Here is a 12,669-nt window from a genome sequence, read left to right as displayed (position 1 = left end):
GCTCCTCAACTCACAAAGAGCATCACAAGGTTTTAGCAGCTGAAAGGAGCTATTCTTTCTGCAAGTGTAGACTTCACTTTGTCCACACAAGCAAGCACACAGCCACTGCCCCATTTCCTCCTCCTGATGTACATCTCAGTTCAAATCCTTTCTTCCAGCCTCAATTTGCCCAAACACACTTGACCTCAGTCTACAACTCACTACAAATTCATGGAGTCATATCCTGCTGTTCCCAGGCATTCTCTCCAGCCCTTTTCCAGCCATTGCTGGGCATCCAGCTTCTTCTCCTACCCAAGCAAAAAAAGCAATATAAAAAATTTTGCCCTTTTCCCTGTTTGCTGCTTCCTTGCTCCCCCAACAACTTCACAGGTTCTGCAGAACCATGAAAGCAGCAAGCAGCCAGGAAAGGAACTACCAAAGGGATGGATATGGAGAATCTCCCACATGCTAGATGATCCCTTCATTAAAACTCCTGTATTCCTGTTGACCTGCACATCACTCCAATCATAGATAACACATGTCAAATAAACAAATAAAGCTTAAAAGAGATCGTCAGCAGTGTAAGCAACGGCATATAAAGCGAGGGAAGGGAGAGGCAGACATGGAACATTCTCTCAAGCTCCTCTGCTATTCCTGGGAAAGGGAAATAAATGCATATCCAAACCCAAAGCAGAAAATATTTTGAGCTCTTTCGGCTGTTTCACAGCAGTTAGCACATACTGAGCTCATGGAACAGCAAACTTTGTTTTCAAAAGAGAAAAAAAACTGAAAACAGAACTAGGGAGATAAGAGAGAGAAAAATCCATCTAAAGATTTTGGGTATGTCAAGGGGAACTGATAAAAAACAATCTCTCAATAATATGCCAATATTTTAAAATATTTTTCAGACAGCTCCATTAAATACTGTATAAAACTCCCCTACAGAAGAGCAAGGCAATCAAAGGCATAAATTACCCGTGAGGACAAAACAAACATTGGTATGGATGAAGTATGATGCAAAGACAAAAAGGAGTGAAGAAGAATATGGGCAATTTTCTTTAAATGATGGGAGCAATGTTAAAGGAGACAAGAGAAGAGAGAACACAGATCTATATTTCAGCACTCTGAGGAGTTCTAACCTGTCAAAACTGCCCACTGTTTTAACTTCTCATTTAAGAGTGTGGTTCTGGAGATCACAGCAGAACACAGTAAATTCACTTGTTTCAGGAAAGGAATCCATCCTATCCCAAAGTCTGCCTTTACATACTATTATGGCTCCAATCTCCACTCACTAAAATCAAATTTGTGTTTCAATTTGGGATTTAACGGTGGAGGGCATGGAAAAGTTTAGGGGAAAACAAAGACCACAAGGAATCAATAGGAATTTAAAAATTAATAATTTTTTACACAGTGTTTTTAAGGTGAAATGCATCTTCACCAAAGCAAAAAACTCAGCAACCACTTGAGGGCCTTCAAATGAACATTGCTGGACATGTAATCTCTAAATGGAAAACAAAATAAACTTGAGCAGAGATGATTTCTGAGTTTTGCAGTGCAGTGCAACCAAGCAAAACCAAAGCTGCACAGCACCAATAGCCCAGCTACGTTTTTCTGGATAATCAAGGTGTTATAACAACCTCTGAGGATATCCCAGAGAACCTAGCTCTGAAGCTGCAACAGCAAAAAATAGAACTATTTCTTCCTCCCCAAAAAGTAAGATAACTTTGTTTACCTAAAGGCAGCATAATCAGGGCACTGAGAATGATCAAATCTATTTTCTTTTCAGAGAAATAAAGTATTTAGTCATTTGTGGTATGGTGCTTTTCCAAATTGTAATTCAGGAACTTATTCTGCTCCTTCTCAGGCTCACCTAGAGATGCTTGATTTCACTCAGACAAGGCCATGTATTGCACAGCTGTGGGATTAAATGATGTTTTTCACACACAAGTGGGAATTCCAGATTTGCTTGATGTGAAACTGCATGACAAAGACAACGCAGAATCTTTTAGGGATTTTTCTGTCATCAACAGCAGTTAGCCAATATTTCCTGTTGAGTCAGATCCTTCTAGCTTTTCTAATAAGACATTCAAATGAATGATTTCCACTGACATAATGGCCATTTTAGGAAAAATAATCTACTCACTCACCTTATGCCTGCACTCAGACCATAAGCCTAGAGCTCTAGCTATCAAACATCTTTTGTAAATAGTGATCTTTTGGGGGGAAAAAATTGGTCCAAAATCTAGTATTAGGTGGCATCTAATTTGGGGAAGAAAAAAACACACACACAAAAAACCAACAATTAAAAAAAACCCCTGAGATCTATTTGAACTCAGTTTTACCTAAATAAAACCCCAAACAGCAAGGTGCTGCAAAATCAGAATGAAGTTTTTGTTGTAGAAAAATTACCTCTAAACTTTCCCTTTAGGGTTCTTTCCAAAACCACAGATGCAAAGTGAAGCCAAACAAGCAGTGTAGTGAAGTCACCTGTATGGAAATACTAGCTTGCCCTGAGATCAACTTCTGATGTGTTAGTATAAGGGTGGCACCAAGGGATGAACTCTAACACATCTGCCCCACGTCTAACTGGGTCCCCCACCCAACTGGGTGAAAATGTCTAGGGGTAGAAAAATAGTAAGTTTAGTTTTCTTTCTTTTTTTTTTTTTAATCGGCGACTTCGAATTCTTTGGGTCAGGATGGGTGTGTTATGCTCTGGGGGGATAATACCTTGATCTAGGGGGACCCCAATCTCTTAGTCTCTCTGTATTGTCTGCAGCACAAGTGATCATTAATATTACTTCAGTGTAAAATTGGCATCTTTCTGAATTATTTAGCTTTTCAGAAACAGACAGGAACACCACTGGTTTATGTTTTGCTATGTTTGAAAGCATGCAATTAGTCATGGATCTTACAAACACAAACACTCCCATCCAACCTCCATGTTTCTAAAAAAGCCCAGGTTTGTTTAGACAAGGGGTTGATAATCCAGTTTGAACACAGGTATTGGAATGCTGTGACAGCTTCTTCATAATGCTCAGCTTATGGTACATTAAACTTTAAAGCAAGATAAACTCCTGCTTTCATTTTATCAAACATCTATCCAGACAGCAAAAAGAAAGACACAAAGCAATGTTTGCAGCTACAGCCAAGCATGGGATATCCAACTCAGCATATGTTTGAAATGAAAATGAACAATATGTTGCATAGATATACTACTGTATTTTTCAATAGAGAATATCACTGGGATTTGTAAATGCTAACCTCATTCTTCCTTTAAGAGTTTAGTTTTATTTCATGCCTAAAAAAACCCCTGAGATTCACAGAGATTAGGCAAATAGAGACAGCAGTGCTCTCAATTGAGAAAGAAAGTGCTCTTAAAAGAAACTGCTCTGATAATCAGTTTGGGTAGAATAAATCATTGTGGGGGGGACATGGAAAAGACATTTTTTTAAGAGTGCTAAGTGTTGTGCCACTGGTGTTACTGAACTTCAGTAGTTAGCCATATTATGCCTTTTTTGGTCAACAAAGCAGTAACTTGTCTATCACAGTAATAATGATGTAGCAACAGACAGTGAAGAATCCATGGTGAGAAGACTGCAAGAAGAAACTTTTACCTGCAGACAACAAGTAGTAATAATGGGGAGGGTAGGAAAAAACTAAATCCTTCAGGAATGGGGGATAACAAGGAGGCTTGAGCAGCCTCTTATTTAAACAGATTACCCAAAAACCAACTTCCCATTCACATCTGAAGAGACTATGTACCCAAAAGCTTCTTAACTCTTTCTACTCCCAACATTAAATCAACTACCTTAAAAGCCTGTCCTTAGAGCTGACTTGAGGTCATGTAGAAGACAAACACTGAGAGGTTATAGTTGCTCCCACTGATTTAAAATTGACACACTACACTACAAGCATCACTTTCATATCACACTGATGACAACGCATGAGAAATCAGAGCTGTGCTATTACGTGATTTGTTATAAAGAGTTATTGATGACCTTCATTGTACCATAAATAACAGCCTAAAAAATTATCACATCATACAAGTTTCTTCCTAAGACTTATCTCTTCCCTGCAAGTTTATTTTTATGCAGCTACAGCCTCTCCTCCCTTTCCCAATCAACCCTTTCTTCTCTCCCTCTTTCCTATGACCTCACCGTACCCAAAAATGTGAAGAGGTTGGTCTTATCGCAGCTCAGCAAGATACCACCTGCCAGCTGAGCTGTGACAAACCACAGCTGGCCTCACAATGCACACTAACAGAGAGTGAGCCTGAGCCCATGGACAGCAGCTCCAGGCTGACAGTTAAACCAGAGTACCTCATTCCACAAAAATCGTGCTAAGGAAAGCTCAATAACATGGAAGTTGCCATCACCACGTTCCTGTTTCAGTGTGCATTAGATCTTTTGAGTCTCGCCTCTACCTGCACAACACCTGACACAACATGACCCTGATCAATCATAACCTACCACCATAACAAAATTTACAACAGCAAATATTCATTCCTGCCTTTCCCCAGGACTGCCCTTCTGGAAAGGTACAATCCTGGCAGAAAAAGCTACAAAAAGAATGATTCAGTGGTTATTAAAAAATTAGGGTAAGGCTTATAAAGAAAACAGCAAAGGAACTTTAAGAGTTATCACTTTATTATTACTCCTGCCATACACAACACTCATGTTTTCTAACTCCTAGAAAAGCCAGATAATCAGATATGCAACATGACTGTAATCAAAAACATTCCCTAGAATTAGAGACCTGCATTTCTATTAGCAACCATTTTACACACTGCTTAAAGAACTCCTTGAACCCAAGGTTTCAGTCATGAATAAAGGAAGATGTGAGCATGCATTGAGTTTTACTAATTTGTTTAAACAGGCAGGCAGTATAGAAAACTTTAACAAAATAGACTCAAATTAGAAAGCTGACAAGTTTGAACAACTACCACACTTGCAGATGTGCTTCATGACACCTTACAGCCTCAGTCACAGCATTTTACTGTGATAAATAGATCTGAAGAGCTCAAGCAAACCTACCCAGAGCCCACAGGTGTTGTCCAGCATATTTCATTGCAGTTTTAAGGATCACCAGCTTCCCACTGGAAAACTGATCTATAGGCACCTGTATTTAACAAGGTACTCAAAAATCAACTTGAATCTGTAGATCAACAAGATTGGTTAGTAGTAACCACAGGCAGGTAAGAGTATAAAACACTTTCCCTGTATAAAACTTCAGCTTCCTTTTCTTGATGCTTTCACAGAACTCACATTCAGCCAGGAAAGGAGACACACTGAATGGGGGAAATTGTCTAAACTTCCCACCTCACTGCTAAATGGAACTTTTTGAAATGTTTATGGTAGGCACTCAATTCAGCAGTAACTGACCACAGCCACAAGCCTGGTTGAGACTCTCTGCAATTAGAGGTAGGTTCGTTAATGGCAAGACCAAATGACTAAACCACCGTGTCTGAACTTCAAAGGGAGGAAGAGCCTTCCCTAAACTGAACCAGAAAGTGAGGCCCTGGGCAAGCAGGCACCAGACAGCACCTGACATTTACAAGGAGCAGTTCTGGGTCTTCAGAGATCTCAGCACATCTGGACATGCACTGGGTGGAAGCATCAGGCTATTTCAAATGGTTCACAGGCAGATCTCACCAGCTCATCTGCTGCTTTCCTGAGCTGTGGATGTGCCTTTGTCCTCCCTCTCTCCCCCCAAGGATGCACAGGTCTGCAGCTAAACAGCATTATTTAATGACCTAGAGCTGCCATTCTTTTTCCCAATGAAATTCAGAGGAAGTAGGACTTGGTAGTTTGGGATGATTTCAGCAGATCTTGTTAAGGTAGCAGGCTCACCCACCTATTTGATATGGCAACACATGTCAAATAGGGGTTTGACTCTTTTTACTCTCTCTAGACTCTCCCTGGACACAGAAGGAAGTTGAACAAAGCTTAACAGGGTGAAAGAATGACACAATATATGCAAAGTGATCTGTCATTTGCATTTTTACAACAACTGTGCTAAACTCATGGTGCCATCACTATTCTCTCCTAGATTAGCTTTGGATTTTTGTTGGATTTTTTTCCTGCAACAGTCCCTGAAACCTTTTCTTGGTCACTCATACAATTGAGAAAAAAACCCCATTCTGGAAGAGATATGCAAGGCAGGATTTGAAGAGATATGCAAGCAAAAAATCAGAAAAACACTCCCAGTTCAGCTGATTTAATTTCTGAAATAAATTGTCAGGACAGGGTGGGGTTTTTTCATTTCAGCACAGCTCACTGCAATTCCTACTGTGCTAACCATTAGAGCTGCTGTTACTCTGATTTGTATCCACTAGTCAGTGTGGGAAAAACAAGAGAGGAAATTCAAGCAGCAGTTAAAGTGTCTGTACACTTAAGCCAAAAAACAAGTGTGTAGCATAGTACAGAGAAGAGGTCCAATAAGTACTTGGTTTATTTGTGACCAGGACCAATGTTCCTGCTGCCCAAAGAAATTAATAAGAAACCAACAAAAAAGTCCTTAATTTGGAAGACAATTTTTGTCAGCAGTTGGTAAAGCACTTCCAAGACAATAGTGCAAGGAGAGAATTCTCTAAAAGCATCATGAGTTTTGTATTTATTGCACCCTCTGCATCCTAACCAACTCCCCCTCTACTTCCCTCCTAAGCAATTATCTTCCAGCTTCCCCTCACGGATAAAAGACTCTGTAGATGCTGAGCTTCAGCAGGGTTTGTGTTGATGTGCAGCCCATATCACCATCATCACTTACCAATACAGCAGCACCAGGAAAACTGCCAGCAAAGCCAGGGTGACTGTGGTACTGCTCATTTCTAGGGAGGCAAGTGCCAGCAGATCTACAGGCTCAATTCTCCTCCTCCACAGCTCCAGCCTTGAGTGCTGTGTGCAGGGGAAAGCCTCTGCAAGGGCTGATAAAGCCTTCCACAGCTAAATGAATGACATCTGCAACAAAACAGGAACCGAGAGAGCAAAAGCATGTCAAGCACAAAGTGCAAACCTTTCCCCTTCTCGTCGACTGCACACTCTGAGACACAACTGGAAGGTTCCCTGGATGGTGGATGTAGCAATTTCCCCCCTCCCACTGTTGTTGACTGTTGTGTTAATAAATATTTACATACCCACGGATTGAGACATCAGTGCTGCTGAGTAGGTTTTTAGACTTCAAGTATGGGAATGTGTGGGGAAAAGAGGGGAAGACAGCCTGACCATGTTAGAGGTCATGGAAATTAAATATAAAGGCACTTTCAGGGGTGTCCTGACATATAAACAGTGGCATTCTCTAAAGTAAGAAATATAGAGTATTTTGGCAATATAAAACGTCATTGGCACTTCATTTCCAAGCTGGTCATACCTTGTAAGAATAGAACAAAGTAAGCTTTAAATTATCACAAGTAAAACGAGGGATTAGAGGAAAACTCATCTAATGTGACTACTGGAACACATGTAAAAAAGAACTAACGAGCAGAAAACCCCAGCTGTAGTACCAGATCCCTAAATCAGCATCTACCCCACTGGTGAGTCCACACAGACAGCACTGCTAGGCTGGATCATCTCAAGTTCACGAGTTCTACAGCAAATTACACTAAAGTAACCAAATTTCATTATTAAAAAAATATTCAGGACAAGCAGCAGCTTGCAAGTAAACACCTCTGCCCATGATAAAATTCCCTGAGCTGTCCAGTACTGTTTGTTACTTATGAAGCTGTAAATACTCATATATGTACTGCAGAGCTCCCACCCATCCTAAACAACCTGTATGAAAGTTAAGGAAATCAATGCTATGCAAAAACTAAGTCCATGAATTCTATGGTAACCTTGAGAAACAGAAATTCTGTAAAACCTGATCCTCATAACACACCTGATGAAGAGTGGTTTCTTCTCTTACAACCCCAAGACAATAGCTTAGATTTAATGTGCAAGGCTTCTCCAATAGCACTGTATTACATTTCCTGCTCTTATCAGAGAAGTTAATAATATAGGTATCAAAAAAGTAAAGTCTCTAACACAATGGAGTTTAATTTTAAGAAGATTTGGCTCTACTCTAACTGAATCACTTCTATTTTGGTTCTCCACGCTTCACAACTGCATTAATTCCCTTCCAGCCTCAGATCCTTACAGAATAAATAAAAGGTGCTAACCAGCTCATCAACCCCACAGAACAGCAGCGTAGCTCACAGAAAACCTTGCTTAATGCATTAACAACTCTATTGCTATTCTAGGTCAATAACAGCTCTGCTGGTTTGCTGCTGCTGGCGAGTTCTCCAAGAACAACTGCAGCAAGATTCAAGACCAGTGACACAAGGAATTAATCAGTGGGCACAAGCTAATCCCAACCAGCAACCGATCCTGGAGGGCTTTTAGAAAAAGAAAAAAAAAATCAAATACTGATATGCATCAGAGTCTTTTCAAAAAACTAAAGCGATCATCACAAGTGTAGAAGGTAAGAAATAATATTCCAGCTTCACTTTAATTCACTTGGCTTTTTAATAAAAGACATTTTTCTGCACATAGAGGGCAGATGTTCTCCAATTAAAATCAACTGCACAACTCCTATCAGCACACACAGGTCAAGTACAGACCTCACTCATTTTTTAAGAAGCACTGGAGTCTTTTCCCAGTCTCACTGAGACATGGGAGGTATGAACAGTTCTTAAACACACACTTAAAAAGGAAATAGGATCTCACATCAGTATCCAGTTTGGAAGAGAACACATAATCAAGCCTTTCTTTCTTTCTTTTCTTTTTGTCCTTTTCTGTTGTTGATGTTGGGGTTTGAGTTTTTTTACTTTTTAAGCCACATCACCTGTTTGCTGAAGGATTTTAACTTGGCACCTCCAACCTTTAAGAAGGGTAGCAAGGGTGACTCTAAAACCTACCAGGAGCACTTCTCATCACACTTACAGTTATCATCCTGGAGTCAGGGACCGAGTGTGACTCTCTGTGAAGAGTCACAGAAATCCACATGATGCTTTGCAGGGTGTGGGGAAAAGGAGTCAGGGATGCAGACAGCAATGAAAACAAGCTTTTTATCAATCCTGAGACTCTCTTTACAAGTTTTTTATGTGAGAAATATCATCCCAATTAACAGTTAATAGCACAGATATTTTTCACCAACCTCCCAGTTTCTTTTGAGGAGTCACTGGCCGGTATGGGAACAATATCAAAGAGTTAGTGAGACAAAGTCCTCCCTAACCACAGGCTGGAGGAAGCCAGAGACAAGCAGAAGTGGGAGAGAGGCTTTTCCTGTCAGTGTGCTGTGAGTCAGCAGCTCTGGCTGCATTTGCATCCTCAGGGTTTCCCTCAAGATCACATCTACCAAGCTTTGCAGCTCCCTCTCACTGTGCCATCATGCTCCTCTCTCCCGTGGCGATTAAAATCCACAGATCACCACCTTGTTCATCACAAATATTGACTAAAACCTACCCTGCAGACACCCATCTCATCCTTCACTGCCCACCAGTGCCTGGGAGGTGCCCAGCAAGGGACAGAGCTCCAAGACAGCAGTGATTCAGGGCTGAGCTGCAGCCTGCACACACATCTTTGCAGCAGCTATTCAACAGGGAAGTACACAACAGCATTCAAATCTGAGAAGCTGAGCTGTTCCTCAGCTGAAAAAGAACCAAAACCTGGCACCCAGACAATCCAGGTTTTACAGGAAGCCTTCATGCCTTAGAGCCCTGAGTCCAGCAATGTTTGCTGTAAATGCTCTTCCAAAACAATGCATTTCAGCTTCCAAGGGAATGCAGCTGGGGCTGTGAGCCTCAGCAATGCTTGACATGCACAGGTATTGTTCCGACATGAAATACAGAGTTTATTAAAAAGCAGGATTATAGACCTTCCCAGTAAACCTAAATCACGTTAAGGATTTTGACCTGTCTCCAAGGGACATCAAATGGAAAGTGTAGTCTCATATTTCAGGAGTTACTGACTACACCAGCTAGACTAACCACACACTCCTGCTAATGACCAAATTCAATTCCTCTTGTGCTATTCTATCTCATATATTTTAGGTCTATAATAATCTAATTAAGGCTGAGCCACACCAACTTTATGATAGATGAAGGAAGTCGGGGAAGATGTTAAGTTTTAATTTTATAGCAGTTTGTGTCTGTAGAAATTTATTGCCCAGTCTTCAGATCAACAAAATTCTGCCACAGACAGCTTAGCCACAAAATACTGCAGACAAAATACCACTGAACAGCTTAAAAAAGAGATTAATCAGAGACTAGTTTATGTATAAGCTTTAACAAAGCCTATGTACCAAAATGTATAAGTATATATGACAATAATTTATCTTAAAGCAAAAACATTTGCAGAGCCAAAATGAATTCTCAATATCTTGAAGGTAGTCCAAGAAAAAAAACAACTTCCAGACACACATTTAACTGAGGGGTTTTTTTTGTTTTTTTTTTTTTATTTAAAACAACCTTAATATCCAAAGTACTAGGAATATTAATGTATTGGAATAGAGGGATTTACAATGGCCATCTGTGACTTAATTATTACTACCCCTGTTCAAGGATTGATTAAGCAGATTAATCAGATGGTTTTGTACTCCTGCATGATAAACTATGACAAACTACCCAACAGACAGACCACCAAAGCATCAACTAATAAAATCCTGCTCTACATTAAAAACCAGACAGGAGCACCAAAAGGACACCATGAACTCACAGGAGATTCTTCCGTGACCTTGAACAAAGTGAGAAGCACAAAGACACAGTTCTACACTTAAATTGTTTTGCCAAGTCAGAACCTGGTTATGTTAACCCAAACGCTTCTCAGGAAACAGGCACACAGGTTAAAATTCTGGGAAAGCTAAAATATTATGCAAACTTGGACTTCACTAGCAAATTTAATCTTAGCTGACCAAAAGTTATGGTACTTCAAACTCAGTGGGTATCTTAGGGGCTAAAAAGCTCATTATGCTAACTAAATGTAGTGCCACTGTACTAAGTTCCCTCTAAAGCAACAAGCTGTGAGATATCCTAGTTATTTCAAAGAACTCCTCTTAGAAATAGCACAGGTTTTGTGGTCAAAAGGAATGACAGTTTCTTCCTCTTGCTGTGAGAGTTCGGAATGAGTTTCTAAAATAAAGTTACCTTTGCTAATAGTGACATTAAGATCTGCAGCCCCTGTGAAATTCCAAGGAAAGCAGAAATTAATGTAACATCTGCTGCCCGTCGCCAGGCATTTCTAAGCAAATTGACTTTATTAAATAATTGCTAACTTGTTTATATTTCTATAGCTTGCTTTAGAAACATTGATTGATTCAAGCAATCCTATAATTTCATTGTTCTATAAACTGGACTGGAGATAAATAAGGATTTATGTTCATGGATCAATAGCTCCACATTCACAGCAAAAGCCAAAGAACCCTGCCTAGACTAGTCTTGTAGTTGCAGAGAGATATATAAATGTTTGCCTTTGTAAAAATATGATGGCAAGAAGTGGCTAAGTTATAATGTCTTTTGTGAAGCTCAGTTTTCAAACACCGTGAAAAAGACCTAACCTCCTTTGTTTGATTGAAAAGTCACTCTGTATGGAGCACTGAACACACAAAGCTGGGGCAAGAAGACATACAGAACCTTCACATTATGGGGCAAATGCAGGGACAATATAAAGTACCTTGAAAAGCCTTATTGTCACTCATGCCCCTAGACAGAGGGTATTTGCTGCCTAAATGTCTGCATCACATGATGAATAATTCTCAGTAGATCATGCCAAATTTCCCCAAAGGCTTCTCACCCATATGAAAGGGAGCACAGAGAGCTAACATGCAAATTGCAGTCCCCTTATACATGGCAGAAAAGCACATGAAGCATACAGGCAGCTTTACTCCAGTCCAGCCTTTTGTGCTTTGCCACTGCTTGGGCTTTTTTGCTGCAGATCTTTCTGCTGACCACTTATACACTAATTTACCAAATCAGAAATCCCATCAGCTGTCTCATTCTCAGCAGGTATGTTGTAATACGGGCATGCAAAAGCAGTAAGGGGAGAGAAAAAAGGGGGGAGAAAAATTATGCAATCACAAACCCAGCATTTCCAAACCTCAAGTTCTGTCTGAAGTCTTGGTTTAGTTGAGTTTTTTGCTACAGCATGGGTTGCTCATTTGTGCGAATGTTAGAAATACAGGTTTTACTGGGGGCAGACTGTCAAACTCCAAGCAAGGAAAAAAGTGCTCAAATGCTGTGAAACTCAAAGGATCAGGGCTAAAATACTAATTAAACTCTTTTAATTGCTCAATTTAAAAAAACACATGTTTTTCCTGCAGTCTCATGAATCTGAGAGTAAATTTGTGATTTCTCAATGCTTGAGGTTAGCAACACTTGCAAAAGGGCATGAACCCAACAAGCTGACCTATTAGCCATGGGAAGAGAGGTTAAGTGGAAGACTAAATAACCCAACATTATGACTTGAAACAGCAACAAAAATTTAGTCCCAACAAGATTTGAACCCTGCTGACACTCTGTTCAATCTCTCAAAGATGCACATGAGTATTTTAAGGGTGTAGCAAGGAATTTCTGTGAGTCTGGTGCAGAGTCTGTCCCTGTGTGATGCACTCAGCTCTCTGGATGGAAACCACCCACTCCAAACATAAAATATTGTTTTTTCTCTCAGTATATGTAACTCCAATGAACATTATTGAAGCATTGAGGGTACACTGAGAAGATTA

The 12,669-nt window shown here is 40.1% G+C and overlaps 1 protein-coding gene across 2 annotated transcripts in view; it reads right to left on the bottom strand.

Moving 5' to 3' along the window:
* The window catches only part of TBXAS1 (thromboxane A synthase 1), a 208,990-nt gene extending 201,980 nt beyond the window's left edge, over positions 1-7,010 (bottom strand). For both annotated transcript variants that reach the window (XM_085049584.1, XM_085049585.1), the window contains exon 1: positions 6,745-7,010. In XM_085049584.1, coding sequence (XP_084905710.1) covers positions 6,745-6,803 — 59 coding nt within the window. In that variant the 5' untranslated portion in view covers positions 6,804-7,010. The remainder of the gene's footprint in view (positions 1-6,744) is intronic.
* Positions 7,011-12,669: the final 5,659 nt, after the last annotated feature.

The sequence above is a fragment of the Lichenostomus cassidix genome, chromosome 1Ab (assembly GCF_008360975.1).
Source record: "Lichenostomus cassidix isolate B80296 chromosome 1Ab, HeHo_3.0, whole genome shotgun sequence".
In the NCBI taxonomy this organism is placed as follows: domain Eukaryota; kingdom Metazoa; phylum Chordata; class Aves; order Passeriformes; family Meliphagidae; genus Lichenostomus; species Lichenostomus cassidix.
The sequence above is the reverse complement of the archived record's forward strand: the minus strand, read 5'-3'. Positions and strand labels throughout refer to the sequence as shown.